We start from the raw sequence: 25,003 nt of genomic DNA on the forward strand, positions 1-25,003 counted from the left end.
ATGTGGCCCACTGAATATGTGCAGTAATGTTTCTCCTGCTGGCCCCTCCTGTGAGTTCCCGCTCAACTCATAGACTTTACATTGTGATGATGTCACAGATTTTTAAATCGCTTTTCTCAGCTTGAGGAAAGTTTTACAAATATAAAACCACCATGGCTCAAACATTTATAATAGAGAGATTCATAATTGACCTTCTTTGCAGTTTGAGGTGTCCTGTCAACCGTGTTACATACGTGTCTTTGACAGTGGTGGTTTGGGAAGATGCTTTTGGGGCCCCTGGGGACTTTTTTGCTGCAGTACCATGAGTGGCCACTGGGAAGATTTGCTGCAAGGCTAAGCAGCTTTCCTGGGGGCCTGTGTCAATTACATCAATCAATAAGAGTGTTTGTGACCTGGCTGCCATGTTGAAAACAGTTGAGCTAAAACAAAGCACCGCCCAATTGCAAGATCAACTTTCTCATTTTACAGCTAAACAGTACACTAAAATATGTTTCTGAGAACATCTGAGAAATAGGCAATGCAGTAACAAAATGTTGGTTCATATTTGATCAGCGCTGCTCAGTTTGACTGCAGTTCACAGGCAGTGATTGACATGATTGACAGCTGCTCCTTGGCTCTGATTGGTTGTTTTCTTTCGCACACAGTAGATTCTAGGAAATGCCATCAGAAGCACTATAAGGAGGAGGAATATGATTTTTTTCCATGTCTGTTTCGTGTACTTTGGACAGGATATAGTGACAGTTTCAGCAAATATCACAAAAGGGTTTTTTCTAAATAAAAGTTACCAACTACAGCTTTAACAACAGTGACCCACTGAAAGGCAGCACTGTCAATTGTCAGTGTGAATCCCCCTTTTGTGCAGGACACATTTTAAGTAATTTGTTAGTTGAGTTGGTTGGTTCATTGTTGGGTAATGGGTAGCTCAGCAATGGACTTTTATTATAAATAACAAAATTGATCTGTTCTCATAAAAATAAACTGTATGTGTTCTTGAGGCCCAACAATCATGTTTGCATTTTCTTCCTCATAAAACATTTTCAAAACTAATTTTAAGGTTTTTTTAATCCTAGATTGTTTACTCTATGTTTGATAGTTAGCAGACTTCTTCTTTGTATCCTGACGTGTTACTGCCAGAGAGTGTTGATCAATGGATTAGCATGAAACTGGCGACAGGAAATTATATTGCGCTGCTGCACACTTTCAGACATGCATATGTGTGCAAAATGGAAACAAATCAGGGACTTGCTCACAAAACACTGCTCCATAGCGCTACTAGTGGTCAAAAACCACTTGTGACAGTGATGTCAGCAAGTCCCTGATTTGCTTTGGTCTAGTCAAACTTTCCCTCTCTGGGATTAATCCCTGTGTTCTAAATATTAAATGTATGTTGTAGTGATTTGGTATATGTTAAAGGACTGCCGTTATTTGGATTTAGTGAGTTTGGATTGGTAACACAAACAAATTAGGTGTGTTGTTTTTTGTTTTGTTTTTTGTACAAGATGATGTTCTAGTCTTGAATATAACTTTTGACATTTTTGCTTTCCAGTATCTTGGCTGTATAGAAGTCCTTCGGTCAATGAGATCCCTGGATTTCACCACAAGATCACAAATTACAAGGTATGTCCACACTTGGTATTCTGACTTTTCATAGATTCCCTTAAAAACAAATCCCAGAACATTAGTTATTATTCCATGTGATGATTTATTGTTTATACAACACATACATAAGACTGATGCATCTTTGTTCACAAAAAGAACTAATTTAACTGTCAAACATTATTTCTTATGAGTTTTTTTTTTACATTTTTTAAGCTTTAGTGAGAAACTACAACATTTTGAATTAAAAATCACGTCAGGAAATGACTATTATTAAACCCTTAATCCCCAATTATACTAACACAAGTTGTTATTTCAGCTGATATACGTGAACTTGAATTTATAGACTAAATTCCAAACTCACATTATAAGATCAAGAAATTATATTTCAGTAGGTTAGTTTCCATCCACCTGTTTTTATGTGCATTTTCAATTAAAAAAATCTGGGTGGAAATGCCAAAAGTTTGAAAAGATTTGGAAACAACACATTTATGAGTATGCGCCTGCAGTGCACATGGGGCTGTTTCCAGAACTCTTGCAAGAACACATAGCTGTATTATTAATTGTTCAAAACTCTCTATTTCCATTGTCCAGTGTGCTCTCTGTTATTATTCTTCAGTTGTTTGTCTTCATTTGATATTTTTTGACTGACTCTTTTAATTTTCATCATCATTTAATTGTTACTAAGTACAAAGACAACAGCAGCATCTAACTGGAGAAGTAGCGCCATCTACTGCTTTTCTTGATGAACCAATCCCAATATTTGCATAACAGAAATTGTTGGAAAAGTCACATAAATTTGCATTTCACCTTACTGATTTCATTCATTTGGATGGAAACCCAGCAAATGTCAATCTCTTGATCTCTAAAATTGTGCATCTGCTTAAGTTTACACTTTAAAACAGACACAAACCTAGGCAGGAGCGTAGACAGAGTTTGCATCAGGTCCGTAAAACAAATAGCCGAAACTTGAATGTATCTCATCAGCATTAAATGCTACAATCACCAAATTAGCCACAGTAACTTTCAGTCACCAATAGGCCTAATTGCCTATCATTTATTCTTGCTAACTTACGTTAGCATATCCACCCAAACGCACTGTCTAGCATGGTACCTATTGGTAAAAGCACTTTTAACCAAATTTTCAGAAAACTGGCAAAAGAAAACTGCAAATTTATGTGCTGTTACATCCACCACTGTTCTTTAGATATTGGGACTTGGTTTATTAAGATAATAAGTGGGAGGCGCTAATTCTTCAGTCAGGAGCTACTGCAGAAGAGGGCACAACAAGATGATGTAATTAAAAGAGCGCCAGTCAAACCTCAAATGACGGACACAGTGGATGTATAAAACAACACAAAGCAAACTGGACAATGGAAAGTTTTTAACAACGAATATTACAATTCTGTTACAGCTAAATCTGTTTCCATTGCACTCAGTCACATTTACTTTTTATCGATACATCAACTTTTATATCTACCGCAAGTGTAAAGCTTTTTTAGCGATATTTTGAGATTTTTTGAATTTGTGGTGTTTCTAATCAGTTTTTTTTATGTGCAAATTGAAAATGTGAACAAAAGAGGTGGATGGAAACACACCTAGGTCTACTGATGACTCTATAGCTTGTCCAGGCAAAGGGAGTAGGAGCAAATTTGGGAGCAGAAAAGCGATGAGAAGGGCAACACATGTAGAGCAAAGGCAAAAACTATCAGAATCCCACTGTCAGTAAACCTTTTGTGAACTGTATTGTCAGTTCAAACTTTTTTGCCTTAGCAGATACAATCTTATATTTAGGCTTCAAGCAGCAAATTAAGTTTAATCTGCAATCCACCTCTTCTAAAATAAAAACATTTTGAAATGTGATAGGATTTTGATAGAATATATTGAGAGTGCATTTAGGGTGCCTGTTATCACAATTTGTTTGCATGGAATTTTCTGTGACTCCATGTGTATCTCTGAAATCATTGACCAATGTGCAGTGAGGCAAAGGCCAGCAGTGAATCGGTTTGTGTCATGTCCGCTTTTATGCTTGACTTCCTGAAGTCAGTCCAGGCTAATGTTAGCTTGCAAGGCCACACAGCAGTAGGCTCTGTCTTTCTCACTGTGTGTACGTGGGTTTCTGTTTCCCTCTAATAAAGAGAGAGATACACAAACAGAGAGAAAATGTTATGTCTCATGCTATTGCTATTATTAGATTTCCCCTTTTCTAAAAGAGCCTACTGCTGTGCGTGATTTATCCACGTAGAAAGGATACAGAAATTAACATTTCTGTTTCTGTCATGAAGCTGATATTCACTTTGTCTCAGAGGGGAATTTGACTTTTCTGCATCAAAGCAGCTCTATCTTTAGCCGCTGTTTAATCCACACATTGTTGTCTTATACGTAAAAATGATAGCGTGGTGATGGCCGCTGCAGATCAAACGGTTCACTTCACATCTTAAAGACAGTTTTAGATTCCACTCTGTGATGTGTAGCGCTGTGTACCGGATACAGTTGCATGGTTTGAAGAGGTGCAGTGCATTTGTAATATTCCCTATGGCACCATATAAAACACTCTGCACTGCATATTGAATCTTGACTCAGGTCTCTTGTGGCCAAAGTGATTTCATTTTATGTGTAACAACCTGTAGAGTTCAAGCACACTGTAAATATAATCTTTCTCTTTTACTTGAGTGTATTACTAAACCCTTTTCTTGTCTTTTGTCTTATTTATTTATAGATAAGTTATATTTTATCCTCCATATGTTACTAGACACAAAATCAAAACCAATTGCAGCACCAGCAAATAAACTGATAGATTCATAAATAAAACAATAATGATATAAAATAAAGGAAAACATGGAATACAGTAAGTTAAAATTAGGATATACAAACTTTTTACTGTACATTAAGCCAAGATTTTAGTTTCCAAGGATTGCTGAATAGTCTAGTAACTCTCACATCAGATTATGCAAAGGTGTAACAGAAGAGAAATAAATACAACTAGCTGTAATAATGATAAGTAATGACAGGAAAAACCCAAAAGAATCCAGAGATGATCAGAAACCACTAAAAGAAAAAACACATACCATCTCTGTACCTTAAAATAAAATCTGCTCCTAAATCTGCTAGTTGAGTGCTAATTAGCTAATGCTAGCATGCCGAACATGTACTATACCTACTGACCATCAAGGGCCATATTCACAAACACTCTGAGGACTTCAAATTTAGCCAAAATTTTTTTAGCAAGGAGTCCTAACTTAGGAGTGATTTAGGAAAATTCCTAAATGAAATTAAATGAACTGCATTACATTATGAGTCTGAGGAAGCGCTTTCATTGTTTGTGTAATCATTGTGCTGGTGGAAGGTTGTGACAAACCCACGTCATCACTTCTGCACTGTTGCATTTTCCAGTTTCAAATATCTTAGTGTTGTGATCGGTTCACAGTGAGTACACTTCTGGACTCAACAGGTCATGTCACATGATTCACTTGCATTCAGTCAAAGGCTGTGATTAGGCTAATTGAATTCCACAGTTTAAAACTAGGGATAACTTTCATCTTTTTATTATTGAATATCATGTTACAAATAACATTTTATTTTTTTCTGTCCAAGAAAATAAAAATGACAAAATCCTCAAAAGTAATCAAATAAGTATTTGAAATACTGCCCATCTTTGTCTTATGTTGTAGTGTTTTGTGTTGGGTAGAAAATGTGAGGGCATCCCTAATGAGATCGACCATAAACATTCTCCCTACACGGTTTAATCAGTGTTTCATTAACTCACTGTCATCCAGTATTTGGAGAATATTTCTCCTACCTCTTTTTGTTTCCATTATCTTCTGCTCTGCTTATGAAACTCTTTAACCTCTTAAAAGTTCTGCTGCCTACTCCTTACAGTTTTTCACCTGACAAGCTCTCTCAAGGGCTGAGATGCTTTGGGAATAACTTTTACCTTTACCAGGATCTAGTTTTAACTTAAAGGAGAAATTCTTAGAAAACATCATAATTGTACAAATTTTCTTAGAATTTCGTCACTAGGAGCAACTCTTTGTACTAAGAGGCTTTGTGAATATGTGCTTATTATGTTAGCATTGTCACTGTTAAAACTCACTTACTCTATCATTACGTATGAAAATAGATGCATCCATTTCAATTGCTGCTCTCATACCTCCATGCATCCTTTATGATGGCATGGATACAGCCAATAGATGGCAGACAGAAGGCTCTGTCAGTCTCCGTCTCTGTCTCCTTATCTAATATTGAGCCTAAATGAGCCCTTAGTATGTGTGCGTGATGATTTCAGCATTTAGCTGAGAGTTCTTTTGTGCCTATGTACATCCTCACAGAGTCGCTAGTTTGTAGTAGTATGTAATCATGAGGAGTAACCGCAAATACAGTCTCAACTTATGGGTATTAAATATTCGTAACTATGTTTCTTTCGTTGATAATCACCTGAAAATAAGAATCGGCATGATTTTGTTACCTTAAAATGAGCCGTTTATATCTACATATAGAGTGGGTTTTCTCTCATGGAGTCCGCCATGTTGTTCTACAGTAGCCCCAAATGGACAAATTAAATCCTGGCACTAAATAAGGCCATTTGCCCTTTCGTGTTTTTACGTCGGCCACCGTAGTTCTCCTACACGCTTGGCACACGAGAAGTTTGCAACCTCACCACTAGATGCCACTGCATCCTACACACTGGACCTTTAATGGCAAAATAACGATGACTCTGTGGCTGTCTATGGTCACCATCTTGGCTTCACCCTCCTCTCGCTCTGTCTCTAGGGAAGCCATCAGCCTGGTGTGTGAGGCCGTTCCAGGGACCAAAGGAGCTCTGCGGAAGAGAAAGGTACATGGATGGACAGAGAGGGGAAGGAGGGAGGGAGATGGAGTGATGCCCACACTGAGAGAGCTGAGAAAATGAATGTTAGTAAAAGGTACAGTAGAGAGAAAAAAGAGGAAACAGTATTAGATATTCATTTACCCTTCTATATATAGCATCGCCTCTGTAAGTTTCTCTCATCCTTGCTTCATGTAAAAAGAGAGGGAAAACAGAAAACGATAGAGAGAGGAAGATTTGATGAGAGAGAGAGAGAGATTGTACTTGGAGAAGAGAGAGAGAGGCCGAGGAGAGAGAAGAGAGATGAAGAGGTATGGGACTGTATGTGCGTGGGCGTAGCTCCAGCCCACGATGCATTGCACACCGCGCACAGTGCTTAGTGACTCATGTAGTGCACAATATCTGTGATCAGGAGGCTGAGCTAGTGTGTGTGTGCTCGTGTGCATGTGTGTGTGAGCGTCTGTCTCGCGTGTGCATGTACATGGTGTGTGTCCACAGTGTGTGAGGAGACTGTGTCTTAATGTGGGGTGTGAAATGAAGCATTACTCTGCTCTCTAGAGCTTGTTCAAATGTCAGGGAAGAGTATATAACACAGCATCAGCGCCGGCTAGTTTCTCTCTCAGAATAGATGTAACATATAAGATAATGTTATTTTGGCTGTGTGACAAACGCACCACGATGACATCAGATTCATACTAAGAATTTTGAATGGATTTTGGCTAATTTTATCTGGCCTCTTTGCCTCGTCTCTTCATCAAAATCAACGGCCGCAACTGTATTTTGAGTGTGCAACACTTCACAGTTCCTCATTAATAAATTAAATTTGGGTGGCCTAAACTGTAATTGATAAAAAATATGGAAAAATAATGTTTCATCTGTATTCTTTTCCTAGTGGTGAAAAGACACATTAGTGGATAATACTCCTCAAAGCAGTGGTTCCCAACTGGTCCAGCCACAGGGTCCAGATTTCTCCTTAGTCATTAGGTCAAGGTCCACACAGTAAGATGTAATCAGCGTCATACTTGCGTTTGGTCATGTTGTCAAGCTAGTTTGCTCTCTGTCATGAAGCTATCCATTAGTCACTCACTCTACAGCAGGAACACTTTGGAATAAAAGCTATGCACCAGAAATTCACTGTACTTCAAATTAAAGGGTGTTTTTTTTACAAACTTGACACATTCTTAAGTCACTTGCGGCCTAGTTTGCCATTTTGGGAAGTATGCTTCATCACCTATTCGCAGAGAAAATAGTTAATATGAAGCTATAGCTAGCAGTAGGTTAGCTTAGCTTAGCATAAAGCCTGGAAACAAGGGGGAACAACTAGCCTGGCTCTTTCCAAAGGTAACAAAATTCGCTCACCATTGTCTCTTTAGCTCAGTAACTAACCTGTTTTATGTTTGTTTAATCTGTACAAAAACAAAATGTAAAAATTCTGATTTTACAGTGTGCCGGTTATGATTATGTGCAAGACTATTTCTTGGTTGGAGGCCAGTGGAGACGCCAAGAAGACAGTGCACTCGGGCAAGAAATAGCATGTCCATCCGCTAAGTCAACTTTTGGCCTGTTGTTGACAGTGGTGTCGGGAAAAGACCACTTCTAGTTTGTAGTAATGCAGAGAAATGTTCAGAAATGCAAAAAGTAAATATCGTTTTCTTCATGACATTAACACGCCAACATGCAGAGGAGCTGCTGGGTTACTGGTTGTTCGATTAATACGACTAGACAAATCCAAGTCTCCTTTTTCCAAGTTTTATATCATACCAGTTGAAGAAATGTGAAGGAAAAAGTTGCTGGTGTTGGCCATCAAGAGGGCTCATGTTAACACTGATGAAACCAAAACAGACCCTGGTCCCACAAGTGAAATCACACTTATGTGTGCTCTTCCCAGGTGAGAATAATAAATTAATTTCATACTAATAAGTTATATAATAATGGAATAACATTCGTCCAAGCCCATGTGCTTGGTCTTGCATTTAGGCAGTCATTAGGCCTAGGCTTGGTCGGTTTAAAATGCTTTACTCATGCTACACTTTATGCAAAGGTCGTTGTGCCATGTGAGACAATCTATGGCTTGAATGAAGATTGATCAGGGTGAATCTTCTCTCATATCTTGCCTTGGAATCACCAAAAAGAGATTCAAAGTAATCTTAGGTTGTGAAAATACCAAAAAAAAAGACTTTGCAGTTTACACATCCCCTATCCCCCAAACAAAGATGGCAGTAATCTTCAGTAATTGGTGAGCTTCAGAGGAGCTTGGAGGTGGATTGTTACCTCTGGACAGAGTCAGGTTTGCCATTTCCCCTGTTTCCAGTCTTTACGCTAAGCCAAAGTAAGCTAATCAGCTCTGTCTGCTATCAGTCTGTAGCTTCATATTTACCATAGACACGTGAGAGTGGCATCGATCTTCTTAACTCTCAGCAAGAAAGCAAAGGAATTTTTTCCAACTAATGTTACATTATTCCTTCAAGCAATACTGTTTAATTATTAAAAAGAGACTTTGTTGCAGTAATTTGTTGTGTTTGTGTCTGTCTGTGTCCTCCTCGGATCCTCTCAGCCACCGTCCAAAGCTCTGTCCAGTATCCTCGGGAAGAGCAACCTGCAGTTTGCTGGCATGTCCATCAACCTAAATATCTCCACCAGTAGCCTCAACCTGATGACCCCTGACTGCAAACAGGTCAGTGTGCGACCTTTGTAAAGTTATAGGATTCTGTGAGCCACATGTGATTAATATAAATGATCCGATAATAATGCTGTGGTCAAGAAAAAGCATCATTACATTAGAGGAGTCTGCACAAACATCCCAGCAACCACATGTAGTGTGTGTAGTAAGTAATGCTGGGTCAGATGCAAAAAAAAAAAGACATTGAAAAACAGATCCAGTGAAGAAGAGTATTGGACATGCTCGAAAGCTCAGTGAATAGCTAAATAAGTGGACCTTGTATTTTAGAGTATTTACCACATAGGCAGTATGTGTCGCTAAGTTCAAGAATGAATCTCCATTGCGTGTGATCAGAAAAGTGATCAGAGGACGTTTGTTGCCAAATTTAGCTTGATGCAACTCAGGAGATCTTATTTTTAGCTGTTGCTAAAGTGACAAGATTTTTTATAAATAGATTTAAGGATGTTTGTGTAAGGATGTTTATGCAGTATAAGAACAGTACAAAGAAGAAGACAAGTAAGACCACATGACCTCTCCAGATGTTGCTGCAATAACCAGAGGAGGTTGGCAACTTGACTTCCCTCATGCACATAACTATATTTGGCCAGTTATGGGTAATAAAGAAGTTTTCTTTGCGGTGGAGGTGGTCAGTGGTCACAGCGTGTAATACTGTCAGACCCGCTGTTCTTCTTTGTACTGCCTGCAGATGGCGCCAAAGTGAAATGTAATTCAAATCCTACACATAGTAACTTAAACAAGACATGATAATATTCCTGATATATTGAGTATCAGTGGGTAATAATGCAGAGAGTGTTTCAGAATAATCTTCAGATCCGGCTGAACCAATCCTACCTGTCTCTGGTCCTAATCTCTGAGTTGTAGCTCAAGAAAAGTTAAACTGAACAAGTATCACTTGTCTCATCTAACTCCAAGAGCTGAATATTTCCAATATGGCTGCCTCATTGTATGTTAGATACAGGACTCTTCTCTCTCATGGAATTTGCAGGCAAAGGCAGATACACAAATGAAATTCTGGTGAACATTTTAAAGTGTACAATCTTTGTAGAGGCATGCATGCACATTTGTATCTACCTGTGTGTATAAAGAGGCATTTACTCATATGTACTGTATACCTTTGCTTTTGACAGATCATAGCCAACCATCACATGCAGTCCATCTCCTTTGCATCAGGTGGAGACCCCGTAAGTAACTCAATGACCTTTGTTAGAGTAACTGGCATCTGTGTCTTGTGATAATTACAACATGAAGTACTTCATAAAAAAAGGCCTGATTTACTGATACAATAAAAATATGTATATTTTTTGCCCATGGGAGATACTGTAATTTGTCAAAGGTCATATTGCCATTCTGTCTTTATTAATTTGTATTTTTTTATGATACATTTCCATTCAGTGCATTTATTTATACACTGCAGAGAAGCATGTAGCAGATATTGTGAAAACAGTTTATACACAGTGAAGATTTTAGTAATCCTTAACCAGTCTTACTGCAGTACATTGTTCACCAAAGACTGTTCCAAAAGATGTTTATCCCTCTTTGAACATGGCAGCAATGTTGATAATCAAATATTCAATTTGGATTACATTATCAATTAGTTATTCCTTATTTGGAAAATAAGAATTTTAACCTCACCATCACTGATATTAAAGCTGGAGTGCACAACTTTTGTCTCCCCCCTCTGGCAGACAGAGTTATTACATAAGCACTATCAGTGTTTGCTTGTGACACAAGCCTGCAAGTGAGCTCAGCGCCCTTCAAGTTTTCCCATGAAAATACTTTGACTTTAATCCTTTCTCTTAATGCAGACTTTCTTTTTTATCCGTTTCTGACGTAATAACATCATCCAGATGATTGGCGCTGCTTCTTCATCATTGGGCCCATAGAGCAGGTGCACTTGAGACTCTCAACGGCCAAGTTGCCTACTTCCAGTTTAGCGCTCTGCTAACTTGAATGGGGATAAAATGATTTTTGCATGTGGCTCTGTTAGACTTTCTGGGCGTTATCAAACTGAATGGATTAAAAATCCTGATAGTCAAACAAGTCATTTCCTGGGGGTTGTGATGCTCACAAAAATGTATCCACTGATTTATAGACATATTTTTCCAGTGAGAGTTCATGGGCGATAAAAGCCTTTTTGGGCCCAATGGTTTCATGTGACAGACTTAGGAGTTGTAATTCCACTGTTTGGCTACTATGAAAATAGCTTGGCTTCAAATGGCTTCAAAGGTCAGCGCACTTCTTGGGGGCCTGCTCCCTCGCTGTGGTCTCTCTCCGCTTCCTATCTCTTTTATGTCTGGTAGGCTGAAATAAATAGACACCACGACTCTGCAAATACTGCCAAATACATAGAGCTTGTACCGTGCTCTGGCCTTAATAACCAATGTGTAATAACAGTGACCTAACCAGAAAATAAAGGTTTTGGTATAAAGGTATTGTGTTATGTTATAGTTGGACATTGTTACAACAGTTACAAAGTGCCTTTTTTTTGTCTTCAGGACACAACAGATTTTGTTGCCTATGTAGCAAAGGATCCTGTTAACAGAAGAGGTGGGTGTTCACTCCTTAAATACTCTAAAGAGTGTCTCATATCTCACATCAACATGCTCATTAAAATGTGTCACTCTGGCCCTCATCAGCGTGTCACATCCTGGAGTGCTCTGATGGACTGGCCCAGGACGTCATCAGCACCATCGGCCAGGCCTTTGACCTTCGCTTCCAGCAGTACCTGCAGTGTCCCTCAAGCAAATTGTCCTCCACACATGACAGGTGAGGAGTTCACATATCACTCACTGAAGTACACATTCACTAACACAAGCCCACACACACAGGCAGTATTGAGTTTCACAATCAAACTATGTTTTCCCTCAGGGTATTAAACATGGAGGAGTTACCATGGACAGAAGAAGAGGAGGAGTCCGCAGAACATCCCTACTATAACAACATCCCCGGCAAGATGCCACCCCCTGGAGGCTTCATCGACACCCGGCTGACCAATCAGAACACAGCATCAGATGGATGCCAGGTACAACTCAGTTTATGTGGATCAGTGTCAGAAATTTTAGCTCTCATGTGGGCATAATTCAATCTTTTTTTAACTTATAACTGTGTCTGTATGTCATCAGATGGGCCCAGGCTCAGTAGATCAGACATATTACCAAGGGCGGCATTGTGGGGAAAACTGGGGAGATGAAAAAAAGCCCATATTCATACAACAGGGTGAGAAAATCCATGCTTTCCCTCTACGTAAATACATAAACTATGTTTTAATTCAGCAGAATTTCATCAATTTATCACCATGGCTGTGATTGTTTGTCCAAATGTCTACCATAGGATCATTTGATATAAGCAGTCTGCCTGAGAGTAAAGGTCAGGCACCAAAAACAGGAGAGATGCCCGCATATGTGAACACCCAGCAGATTGACGCCCAGGTGCTCGCAGCACTCCAGGCGGAGGCGGAGAATGTGACAAAGGGCATGGCAGCTGCAGCCAAAGAGAGCCCACAGAAGGACCTGTTCGACATGAGTAAGTCTTGGTTGGTCCGTGCTGTTGTTTTAGTTTCTGTGGTCATATGATATGAATATTGGATTAAGAATCACCTGTTGAAGCATGAGTATCTCGACAGGATCTTTGCTTCGTTTTCAGAATATCATTGTAATGACTTTGTAATTCGAGTTCTTAATTATAGAGGTTTGTTCTTCTCAGTGACTTCATTGTGGCATTATAATAACACCATATCAGTGTGAGGACAATAGTAGGCAGTGTTAATGCTAGTGTACAGCTTTATTCTTTCCTCCTTTCAACTTCACCTTTAGCTTTGCTATTATTATACATGAAAGATCGGTTACATGACGATGTGTGTAACCATGTATGAGGAATCCATGATACAAATTACACGTGAGCAGTGAACTATACATTTCAAAAGTTAACTGTTCTTTTATGAAATCTAGGTTCAGGTGTCATTGTCAACCTACTGCAGGTCTTTAACTGGTAACAGTCACATTTTACTTTGTTTCTCTATTAATAAAATCCAGCTGTGGAGGAATAGTAAAAAAAAATATCCTATGTCTTTTCCTCAATTCTCTTCTTTGACCTTTATTGAAAACATCATGAGGTCAAAGAGAGACGTAAAGGACGTAGGAAAAGACAGCCATGGTGCTAAAACAATCAGACTGCACTATAGGCTCTGTAACTATATGACAGTGGATGTTATTGACGCAGGTAATTTTAAATGTTGCTGTCATAAGGAACTGTGGGGCAGCATTATCTCCTTTCCTTTTGCTAAGAATGGTCTAGTGTACCCTGAAGGAAATAAAAAAGAAGCATTTAAGCACCTTAGAGAATTCAACCAGCTCTTATCATGGCTGACTCTTAGATACTTACGGGTCATTTCACTCAGTTAGGAACCTTCCTCAGCAAAAAAGACAATTTGATTGCCATGCATTTGTATCAATAAAAGTTGTATTTGAATCAATCAATCAATCAATCAATCAATCAATAAGAGTACATATAAAATGATATGACTGAGTAAGAGATTATGCAGAGAGGCTTATGCCTGCTGTCTCATATCCATAAGATGTGTTTTAAACACTCTCTGGTCCCTTGTTTATTATAACAATAATAATGACTTTAATAAGGACACAGAGAAAAGTCCAGAGTGTACCACATAAAAACAGACAATCGTCTGTGTACAAAATAAGATATAATAAATATATATATATATATATATAGAGAGAGAGAGAAAGACAAGAAATACCCAACACTACATTATGCGTGTTCATACAAAAAGACAAATTTTAATAAACTGCACCCCCAAACAAGCTGGAGAGCCAGTCTCGATTAAATCCTGACTGAGCTCAGCTCAGGGTTGGCTAAAGCCTTTCTGAGACAGAGAGCCTGCACATATATCGATATATATGATTTTGTATTAAAGCAGGGCAGGTAGGCACAACATTTACAAACATTTGGCTGGCGCTACACCATTGTGGAAGTTTAAGAAGCACTCTCATTCCATCATGAAAGGCCACATTAAGTCCTTGCAGTATACAGCAGGGTACAAAATGCTCACAAAAGAGGTATCTTCACATTAACTGAACACATGCTGAATTTGCGAGCAAGCATATTACATTGCACATGCAACTTGCAACACTGTCTGTAGATATCTTTATCATCAGACAAATCATTGACAATATAATGGCCGAGATATTTAATCTCATTACACACTTGTTAAGTGTCAGGGTAACTGGTGAGTTTTGTGTAGGTGTGAGGTTAAAGTGAATGTCTTGTGTTAGTTTTGTAAAAGGCTGGCACCTGTCCAGTATGTCTCCCTGCCTCTAACTCAGTACATGCTGGGAAAGGCAATAACGTACGCTAACCCTGCCCTATGTCATGGCCCTGAATAATATTAACTTGGTATAGAAAGTCAATGTATGAACATAGAGAACAAATCAAGACACTAAGTGAAACCGTCAGGTTTACTTATATACAACAGTGTGTCATCTGCATATCACTGCATTAGTTAACAAATTATATGATGTACAGTGTAAGTATACAGATATACTGTATGTGCACACAGATTTAAAAATGGAGTGTGCAGACAGACTAAAAAAATAAAAATACATTTTTACCATTATGAAGAAAGGTAAAGAAATGATGACCTTGTGTTTCTGAGAAACATGTTAAGATTTTCATACTAGCAGTTGATTTTATGGATTAGCATAGTTGATGTCTGTAAGATACCGATTTAAAAACTGTACTACAGATATCCTTCCTCTCTTAATTCATCATTTTGGCGCTGCCCTCACCTATACCAGAGCCCTTTGAGGATGCCATTCAGTCGCAGTCCCATCCGCTGTCCCATGGGCAAACCCAGTCCCAGGTCTCCAGTCTTCACAAGGCAGCATCGGTGGACAACTCGAGTCCTCTTCTTGTGCGTTCAGTGGCCTTCCGGGCACAGGAGGAGCTGGAGGGCCAGCCGTGGTACCATGGCAAAATGAGCCGCCGTGACGCTGAAAAACTGCTGAAAGAAGACGGGGACTTCCTGGTTCGTAAGAGCACGACAAACCCAGGGTCCTACGTACTGACGGGCATGCACAATGGACTTGCCAAACACCTACTGCTGGTGGACCCTGAGGGCACGGTAAGATGGGTTAAAGGATGCGTAGAGTTTGTTTCAGGGAGATAATGTAGAGAGAAATGATTTGTGAAGGGGTCAGTGACAGAAAAACTCAACCTTGCTGAACTTAATCTTCTTATGAGGCCACAGCTGACATTTAACAACCCTTTCTCTTTTTCAAAGGTACGGACAAAAGATCATATATTTGACAGCATTAGCCATCTTATTGGCCATCACCGTGACAACAATCTGCCGATTGTGTCCGCTGGGAGTGAACTGTGTCTCCTACAGCCCGTTGGAAGGAAACAGTGATGCTTGCAATGCCTGATGGGAAATAGGAAGCTCCGGACAGTCTCTCCTTCCATCCTGAAACTTGAAGATGAACCACGAAGAGAAGATGTTTGACGGCTCTATGCGCTGACAGTGTTTTTGGGAGATTACTTTACTGGAGGCACTGGAAGATGCAAGATTTGTTTAAGACAAAAAAAATTTATTTATAGAACTGTTATTATTTTGTTGTGATGACTGAAATGCTATATTTTTGAGAAGACATAGGTGCATTTGGACATAATATCTTGATTTGGTGTTTTAAAAGATTAAAAAAAAGACAATTGTTCTTGTAGTTTAGATGAAGTGCAAATCAAACCTCAAAGAGGTGTTAACAAGAGTATTTTAGAATAAAAAAACCTGAAATTTTAGTTTTGTCTGTCAAGCACAACCACATTTCTACGGGAACCGTTGGCTAAGAGGTCGCTGAAACAAAAACAGTTTGGACAACAAATGCTGTTTATAAGGAATTACTTTAGGAGAAACGTCCTTTAATCTCACCAATAGCGTGACAGCTCACTCAATTAGTCACTATATGAAATCTGCTTTTATCGGGGATTAGAACTGAATGTGTTTTGCTTTGCAGTATCACAAAGTGTCGGGGTGCAAACAGACATCCTTCATAGTGCTGTCAATGGCTTTAAAGATAAACTTTTTTTATGAAGTATTTTCTTGTGTCACTGCAGTCGCATGACTTAAAAATCAACTGTTCTTGTGGACATTGTTCGTAGACCTTGATACCCCTTTATTTGAAAGAGGTGCTTGTGTATGCTGACACTGTAAAAATATTTATGCTTTTCAACCAGTGATTATTTCTGAATTGGTTCTCTCTGGATTCTTCTTTTAGGTGTGTAGTCAATGATTAGTTTCGGGGCTTGAGTCATGCAATGGATATTCTCACATTCTTGATTAGCATTTTTTTTTTTTTTTTTTTTTTTGGTGAACCTTTAAAAGCTATGATTATTTGAATGACCACAATTGAATAGCACAATCAGAAAGTTAGATCAGATAGATCATCCGTGTCAGTACCAAGACGAATTGTGTTTAGATGTCATTTACACTTTTTAACTGAAGAGACTGAATTAGACAAACACACAGTGTGCACTCAATACAGAATGTTTAATATTGGATCACCATCACTTATCGATGTTAAACGAAAAAGATTTTATTTCTCAGTGTGTGGATATCTCATGGCAAGACTGCTGTACTGCCACTAGATGTCATCACAGAAATACTTGTTCACCCCTGTCACTCACGTCAATTCTCCTGTGTTATCACTTATTCGTAGCAGAAGATGCTGGCTGTGTATTGCTTTACATTACAGGGGAAAACACATTATTGCTTGACAGGTCCGAGTTAATTTGCATTTTGCAGTCCACTGTACACAATCATTCCTCAGAACAGTTCACTGTATTTAGTGTTACACAGACTGTTTTTGTAGAGTGGGAAGCAAACATTTGAAATGGCTAACAGAAATCGTACACAACAGCAACAGACTCTTAAAATGCTCTCATCCTTACTATTGTCAGTACTCTGATGGAAACCAAATGAATGGGGCATTGTATTTGATATGCACTGGACCACTTCAATTGAACCAAAATCAGCATGTGTTCAATGAGTTTGACAAGACAGATGCAATGTAATATAACGTGCCTGTATTTTGCTGCAAGAGGGAGTGTACAGTACATGCATCTCACAACCACATGTTTTAGCAAAGAGCAGTATTGGGGGGGGGAAAATGTCCACCACCAGATTAATTTTGGTTTAAGCTGAGAGGACTTTCCTTGATTCCTTGTGTCTATATGAGAGTGAGAGTGCACGAGAGGAGGAACATGTTGCCATATTTCAGAGAAAGGTTAGAAGGAAAGGGCACAAAGAATCATAGAGGGGTTTTTTCTTAACAGTTATCCGCCATTAACTTTTAGTCCAATTCTTTGTGACATAATTTCATCAAATCTAATATATTGGGAGAAGGAATAATGTGCTAATTTTTTATTTTTTTTTAAAAAGCACTCTACTAACGTAAAGAATTATTTTGAGATTTAGATTTCCGAAAAGCAAATTTGTTTTGGAGGAGTGTGTCTGAGACTGACATGACACCTGTCATTTACATGAGGGAGTCTTTATGAATGTTTATGACTGTTGTCATTTACTGTCATACAGTCATTTATTTCATTTTCAATGCAAAGTTTACGTTGTTTGATAAGTCTTTGTTATGACAACTTGACATTAAAGGTTCAGTATGGAATTCTTGAGGAAGACAGTTAATTGTTGAGTGTCAGTCCAACTACCAACCCAAGGTTGTCCGTATTTGACGACCTAGAAATAACACTCAACAATCAACTATCTGCATCCTAAACCCTAAGTGCATCCTAGAAGTGCATCCTAGAAGTGCATCCTAAACCTTAAACCAAGACAACATAACCTGTCATAAACATGGCATAGCAGGCTGAAATATTAAACTGAAATAAAGTATTAACAATTTGGACTAGTCCTTAAAATATCATGAAGTGTTATTACACTGTCAAATGCTTTTATAACTGTCATGAATATTTTCCTTCACTTCAATTGCTGAGAATATGTCGAAATCGTCTGTTTGAGGAGGGACAAGTAATTTACTTGTGTATTGCTTTCATTAGGGTATGTAAATGTATTTGACAGTATAATAACATTTAATTATACATTTAATATTATAAAAAGTCTAAATTGTACCACTGAAATTATTAATGTAACCATTAGAAAATGATTTGACAGTATATTATAACTTAATGGCATCTTTATGACAAATACAAATTATACTACTGTAGTTGAAGTCAAAGAGAATATTCATGACAAAATCGTAATAGTCTCATGACCACACATTATTGCTGCAATTGTGGGGGTCCCAACCCCCACTAGGGGCCGCCAAAGCCTCACTGGGGTCATGAGGTCTACTTGACTTTAGGGAGAGTAAGAACACTTTTGAAAATATAAAAAGCAGACCTATAGCTCAGCATTCAAGACACAAACTTAAAAAACAAATCTCACAGGATAAGGGCACAGGGAAGACCTGAACACAAGCTGTATTTACAGAGCCGTCGCTCTTTGCTAAACAGGCAAAGGGCTAAAGGAGGGGCTGAATTTGTCAAAAAAGGAGCCAATAGCCAAAACAACAATTAAATGCATAATGCAGATAATTCTACAAATAGTTGCAAAAAATATAAGAAAACTCATCTCTTAGGCAATTTTCACAGGAAAAAATCAGTTCAAAATTCATCCTAATTGCTCATTTTACACAAACTTACTACAGTTTTTGCGTTCACTATTTGGGTTACTTGTACAGTTTATCACTTGTCCTGCAATGTTATTGTTATGCTTTAAATATAATATGAAATATTTATAAAATATGCTAGGGTGTGTCAGTTTACTCAGTGATAGAAAAGGAGTCCATTAAGGAAAAAACGTTGGGAACCACTGGTTTAATGTATTGTTAACACATAAAGCTAAATAGTTTATTTCAGTTTGATAACTAGGCGTGCTATGGCATGTTTATGTCAGGTTATGTTGCCTTGGTTAATGTCAGGTTGTCATAACAAAGACATCTCAAGCAAGGCAAACTTAGCATTAGAAATTACATATAATTGGCCGAATGACACACTTAATGACAACAGTCATAAACACTCACACAGACTCCATGCTTATGACAGGTGTGATGTCGCTCTTATGCACACCCCTTAAAAGAATGGGTTACAATTTGGTATCGAATTACCTTGGCAAAATGAGAAAAGTTAAGGACAGCATATATATATATATATATATATATATGTATATATATATATTGCAGAAACAACTCCATACTTGAATCTCTCTGATAACATGATTAGCTGTGAGGCGTAAAGAAATTCTACAACCAAACACAGTGGGACACAAAAAGAACATGGCTTCTTTCCAGATTTCTGTTGATGAAAATGTGCCTTTTATTTGTACAAATGGTATTTTTATTTCTCTTTCTCTCTCTCTTCAAAGTGCAATAGCTGATCTTCAATGGGGCATGCCTGTTCACTAGAGGTTGTGTTTTGCCCTGCTGCGTGTTGCTGCTTGAGACTACTGTTTCCTCTCTCTATCTGTCTCCTTTCTCTCCCTCCCTCCCTCCCTCCCTCCCTCTCTATTATATATTCTAAATGTATCATTTCCAGATTCTAAATAAAAATCTTTGTCGGAGGGAATCACACAGAAACTCACTATTTTGGAACAGGTATAGTTGAAAAAAGGAAATAAAAACAAAGAAGTCCAAATGATGTTTACAGATTTAATCTTTTGGTTGTATGGGTTTATCATTATTCTGTATGACTGTTGGCAATAAAACCGTGAATGTGTAGAATCTCTCTTGTATCTGCTGTAATAACATTCAGTTTATGGTAGATGCAGCATTAAGCAATAGTGTCACCACAGTTTTTAAATTCTAATTACATTTTGTCATGCAGATAGGTTTGGTTTATTTCAGCTCAGATTTTGAGATACTTGTTTCTGGGACTTTTGCCTTCATCCCCATACAATAGAGGTGAATGGAATTTAATTACTCATACTGAAGGCATTGAAAACTAGATTTTAAAAATACATCCATAAACACTGTTCTTGTTATTCTGGATTATCCTGGACAGAACAGACTTCTAATGAGAACTATTCACAGTGAGATCTTCGGAGTAACAGGGATGCTGTGTCAGGAAAAAGATGTTGCAGGTGAATATTTTTAAAGTTATTGTTCAATGCTGTAAGCAACACGTTCAAAAATTAATTCACCTCTATTGTATTGTGGTAGCTGCAGAAATCTCCAAAGTGGATGGACCTGGACATACAAAATCAAAACTACCTGCATAGCTTGATACCACAACAAACGTGAGAAAATAATATATATGTATTTGTAATTTAAGCGAGTCAACTTTTAAAGCTTCAGTGTGTAGGATTTAGGAGGATATATTTGCAGAAATCAAATATAATTTAATAAGTATGTTTTCTTTAGTGTATAATCACATGAAAATAAGAATTGGCATGTATTTGTATACCTTAGAATGAGATGTTTGTATCATCATACGGAGTAGGTTACCGTCTACAGAGTTCGCCATGTTGCACCACCATGGTTTTTTTTTAGTGAAACTGCTTTTCAGTGTTTTTACTGGTTAAAATCAGTAGAAAATTAAGATCTGTTTGTTTTGGAGAGGAAGAGACCTCTGCAGATAATTCGTCTCCTGGTAAAAACGTCCTGAACATCTGGATCTTAAGTTATCAGAGAAAAAAAGGGGAGCACACATCAGTAGGTGCTGGGCTAGCGGCCTGTCTGCAAAGAGCTGAACAGGGTTGGAGAAACACCGATTTGAAGAGGAGACCTCTGTGGATAATTTGGCTTCTGCTAACAACCTCCTAAACAATCAACACGAAAGGAATTCTAACCGGGAGACGTTTTAGCTGGTTGCAATCTGCAATCCTCTCTGCTACATGCCTCTAAATCCCCCTAAATCTCACACACTGTCCCTTTAAGTAATTTTCCCAAAGGAATGAGGGAGACACTGCAACACGACGTGATCAGGTGAATCATCCTTATTCAGTTTACACGTTTTTTACCTTTATTGTGTCAAAGCTAATATTTTGCATCATTTAAATAGCTGCACGTCATAAACTATTTCTATTTCACATGCTGCATTCACATGCCTCTTACTTCAGTTTACCAGCTTCATGCTTTTTAAGTTGATACAAGCTTTTCTACTTCTGGAATAATTATATTAAACAAACATACAGTGAAAAGATTCTGTACTGTACATGCAGCATGTTTTGCATGTACTACCACTGTTAACCAGCAGGTGGAGCCCTGGTATTATCTAAAAATAATGATGTTGAATGCACTGCATGAGCTACATTAATTCACAACAGATAACGGATGCAGTTTGAACATGAGGCTTCTTATATAATGAAAAGAGTAGCTGGTTCAGCATGTGCTATTATCTCATTTATATACATATACGACTTATAATGCAGTTTTCATTACAGTAACTGCACAGTATACTGTAGTAATGCTGAGTAAATACAAAATTACAGAGCAGACTACATTGAATAATAAATAATTGTTGGTCATTACACTAATAATTGTCTACAATCATTCTTCATTACATCATTTTGCAGTAAATTAATTGCACTTTAATTCATCGCATGTGAGTTTTCACGTCTTGTTTGTCTTGGACGGTCACATCTGTAACCACAGAGGTAAATGTTTTTTCTTTAGAGGGTTAGAGCACCATTCATTTGCAAACTGTCACTGACCTGTGAAAACCACGTACTCTGAAACATCCACTTTGCATGAGCTAAGAAAAACTGCCTTTTTCCAGCTTTGTGACGATGCATATTTTTCAGATGATCCAATGGTTTTTTAGATGATTAATGTTCTTAAAAAGATTTAACCATAAAATGACCAAATCTGGAGATACGTGTTTCTCACTGGCCTCTGCTGAAATATGACCTGTACTTCACAAAGAGGTGATATTGATTGTGTTGTTGAACAAATTGGCCTCATAAATTAGTCAGTCTAATGCCAAGAGTGGCCATTTTAATGCGCTTCCCAAGTATGGATGATGCATATATATCAATATCAAGCACAAAGGAGAAACCACTGCCCTGCAGTCTAAGATATCCTTCACTCTGATTCAGTCACAACTCAAATTCCTTTTCGTCACCAATTCTGGCCACTGCACAAGCCCATGAGCTTAAACAATAGCATCACCCTCACCTTCAGTGGTGGACTCAGGCTGTCTTAAGGGCAGGGGTAAAATGAGAATAAAAAGGGCACCAGCGCACAGAATGTTTTCTAGCACGTAGGGCAGCCTGTGTGGCACTGCATCATTTTTTCTTAATTTTAAGGCCACCTTGGAGGGCACTTTATTGCGTTTTCTCCACTGGAGGGTCACCCTAGAGGGCACTCATGTTTTATCCTCCATAGAGGCATCTGAAAGGACACTTCTGCAGTGTTTGTTCAAGCATGGGGGCACCAAAATAGGTGGTCTCCTGAGTCCACCAGTGCTCACCTCCCTCCTGTAGATATCTTGCTCCAATCATTTAGTCTTTCCTGTCACTCTCAATGACGGCCTGAGCAGCCCCTCCTGCCACCACTGAGACCTCGCCATGGCCCGTGCCGGTCCCCTGCCCCTTCTCCAGCTCCGTCTGCCTGGAGCTCTGATGGTTCTGGTTGGGGTTGTTCTGGCTGCTCCACGACTTGCTCCTGCTGCGGCTGGGCTCCAGAGACTGCCTGTTAGCGCTGCCGGTCACAGAGGCCTTCCCCTTGTAGCAAACAGCACACACCAGACCCAGGAAGGCCCGTCTCATCTCGCGGCTGGCCAGGGTGTAAATGATTGGGTTCATGGCTGAGTTGAGCACAGCCAGTCCAATGAACCAGTCAGCCTTGTAAAGGATGGGACAACGCTGCTGACATGCCACATCCACCAGGAGCAGGACGAAGATGGGTGTCCAGCACGCGATGAAGACCCCGACTACAATGATGACAGTGCGCAGAAGGGACATTGCGTGCTCTGAGTTTCTGTGCTTGCTCACCTTTCGGCTGCTGGACTTCACCAGGATGTAGATACGGGCATAAAGGACTGACATGGCTAAGAGCAAAACCATGAAAACTGTGATACAGAAAGCTACATACTTCTTGGAATAGAGAGAGAGGACTGTGGAGCAATCAGGGAGGTTGTCCAGGCAGTTCCAGCCCAGAATAGGCAAAGCTCCAAGACATATGGCGATCAGCCAGCAGGTCCCTATGAGCAGAAACACTCTGTAGTTCTTGTTGGCATCATAAGGCCTCATTTTGATCATAGTCAGGTGTCGCTCTATAGCAATAGCCAGGAGACTGAAAATGGACGCACCAAGCGCTACAAACATGCTTCCCTCTCTGACAAACCAGAGAGCAGTCGAGAGCTGCAGGGTCTTCTCTCCTGACAGGAGCAGGTTGACCAGGTAGGCCACTCCAGCCAGCATGTCGCACAGAGCCAGGTTGCCGATGAAGAAGTACATGCGGTTGTGGAACCTGTGGTTTCTCCATATGGCCACCAGCACGGTGAGGTTCTCCAGGACAATGAAGCTGCATATGATGAGGAACACGATGGTCTTGGTGTCCACGGTGCCAGGGCTTGCGCCAACGCTGGGCCGGTGGTCCAGCTTTCCTGTGTAGTTGTAGTGGAGGTATATCTGAGGGTTGATCATCTTCAAAGCACCGGCTGCTGACACTGGATGTCAGGAGTGAGCAAGGAGTCCAGTGTCAGCAGATCCACCGTGTTCAACTGCAGTGGAAGATGTGATGAATTGAAGTGTTATTCCAGGAAGTGGCCAAATTATATCTCAACATATTGTATTTATCAAATACAGAAATTGATGGTTTTATATGATGGATTTTAACTGAATAATCTAGTTTTCTTCATTCCTATGGAAAAAAAGAGGTTTTTAAGACTTGAAATACCCGTTCAAACATGCAGTCTACACCTTCAAACACACAACATGCTGTTTGTTTGTTTACAAAGGAACCTTGGACCATTGCCCAAACTACCAGAAACACATTTAAAAGTTTAAATTAACCATTTTCTCGGCTTTTTATACATTAACTTAAATTTATTTTTTGTCGCAATCACATAGGCTACAATAGACATTATTAATTCCACTTTACAGTAAATTCGATGTAATTAGCTGATTTGTGCCGAGTCGAGCAGTTTACTTTCCCCCCAGATGACAGCTTTAACGCAACTTACCGTGGGATGCTCGCAGCCAGAGTTTAGTTGAAAGTGCACTGCACACTGAGAGACATACATTTCATTGCTGAGTAGTCGACTCTCCGTGTTTTCTCGGTTAAATGTTGAACTTTAGTCCCGTGTCCCTCGGCTCAGCGGAGGAGAGCAGCTTCTCATCTTTTACTGATCTCTAGACTCCGGAGATGTCGACGGTTGGCTGGAAGTCACTCCCCCCTCTCCCCCCTCCCTCAGCCCGGGCAAGGAGCAGCAGGGGCGGCTGAAGGGTCAGTTCAATTCATGAAGCAGGAGGTATGTGGAAACTCATAATGTTGCGGTAATAATATCCCAGACATGTTAAAAGTCCCTCAGGAATATGTTACAGAGTCCTAAAAGTATAGTTTCTATAATAACTGAATTCCCTTTCCACTATGTTGTGTGGAAATGACAATTAGCCTAACGTTAGTTAGCATTTCTTATCTGTTCAGGCATTAAGCTAACTGTATCTCCTCAAGTCTGTCATTTGTCTTGACATATATGAGTCAGAAATTGGCTCATATAAGTGAATTGTGTTCCTTTGCTTAAAAGGCTTTTGAGTCTGTGAGTGAGAATAATGTAATTTAGCTAGCGTGCTATCTGAGGGTTAGGTAAGTTAGCTAGTTAGCTATTAGCTAAGGGAATGTTCTTTAACTGTTAGTTGTCAGAGGAGGGGGTGGCCAAGT

The 25,003-nt window shown here is 39.1% G+C and overlaps 2 protein-coding genes across 2 annotated transcripts in view; one reads left to right on the top strand and one right to left on the bottom strand.

Moving 5' to 3' along the window:
- shc3 (SHC (Src homology 2 domain containing) transforming protein 3) overlaps nt 1-15,550 on the top strand; it is a 32,086-nt gene extending 16,536 nt beyond the window's left edge. Inside the window, exons 4-14 of the mRNA XM_050053621.1 lie at nt 1,547-1,617; nt 6,367-6,430; nt 8,976-9,095; nt 10,229-10,282; nt 11,597-11,648; nt 11,738-11,867; nt 11,970-12,123; nt 12,224-12,317; nt 12,432-12,623; nt 14,912-15,237; nt 15,397-15,550. Coding sequence (XP_049909578.1) covers nt 1,547-1,617; nt 6,367-6,430; nt 8,976-9,095; nt 10,229-10,282; nt 11,597-11,648; nt 11,738-11,867; nt 11,970-12,123; nt 12,224-12,317; nt 12,432-12,623; nt 14,912-15,237; nt 15,397-15,525 — 1,386 coding nt within the window. The 3' untranslated portion in view covers nt 15,526-15,550. The remainder of the gene's footprint in view (nt 1-1,546; nt 1,618-6,366; nt 6,431-8,975; nt 9,096-10,228; nt 10,283-11,596; nt 11,649-11,737; nt 11,868-11,969; nt 12,124-12,223; nt 12,318-12,431; nt 12,624-14,911; nt 15,238-15,396) is intronic.
- A 7,064-nt stretch (nt 15,551-22,614) lies between these two features.
- Nucleotides 22,615-24,454, bottom strand: LOC126395866 (sphingosine 1-phosphate receptor 3). The gene is made up of 2 exons (XM_050053622.1): nt 24,306-24,454; nt 22,615-23,843 (listed from the first exon to the last, which is right to left on the bottom strand). The coding sequence occupies exon 2, from the start codon at nt 23,764-23,766 to the stop codon at nt 22,621-22,623; it is 1,146 nt and encodes a 381-aa protein (XP_049909579.1). The 5' UTR covers nt 23,767-23,843; nt 24,306-24,454; the 3' UTR covers nt 22,615-22,620.
- Nucleotides 24,455-25,003: the final 549 nt, after the last annotated feature.

The sequence above is a fragment of the Epinephelus moara genome, chromosome 9, assembly GCF_006386435.1.
Source record: "Epinephelus moara isolate mb chromosome 9, YSFRI_EMoa_1.0, whole genome shotgun sequence".
NCBI lineage: Eukaryota > Metazoa > Chordata > Actinopteri > Perciformes > Serranidae > Epinephelus > Epinephelus moara.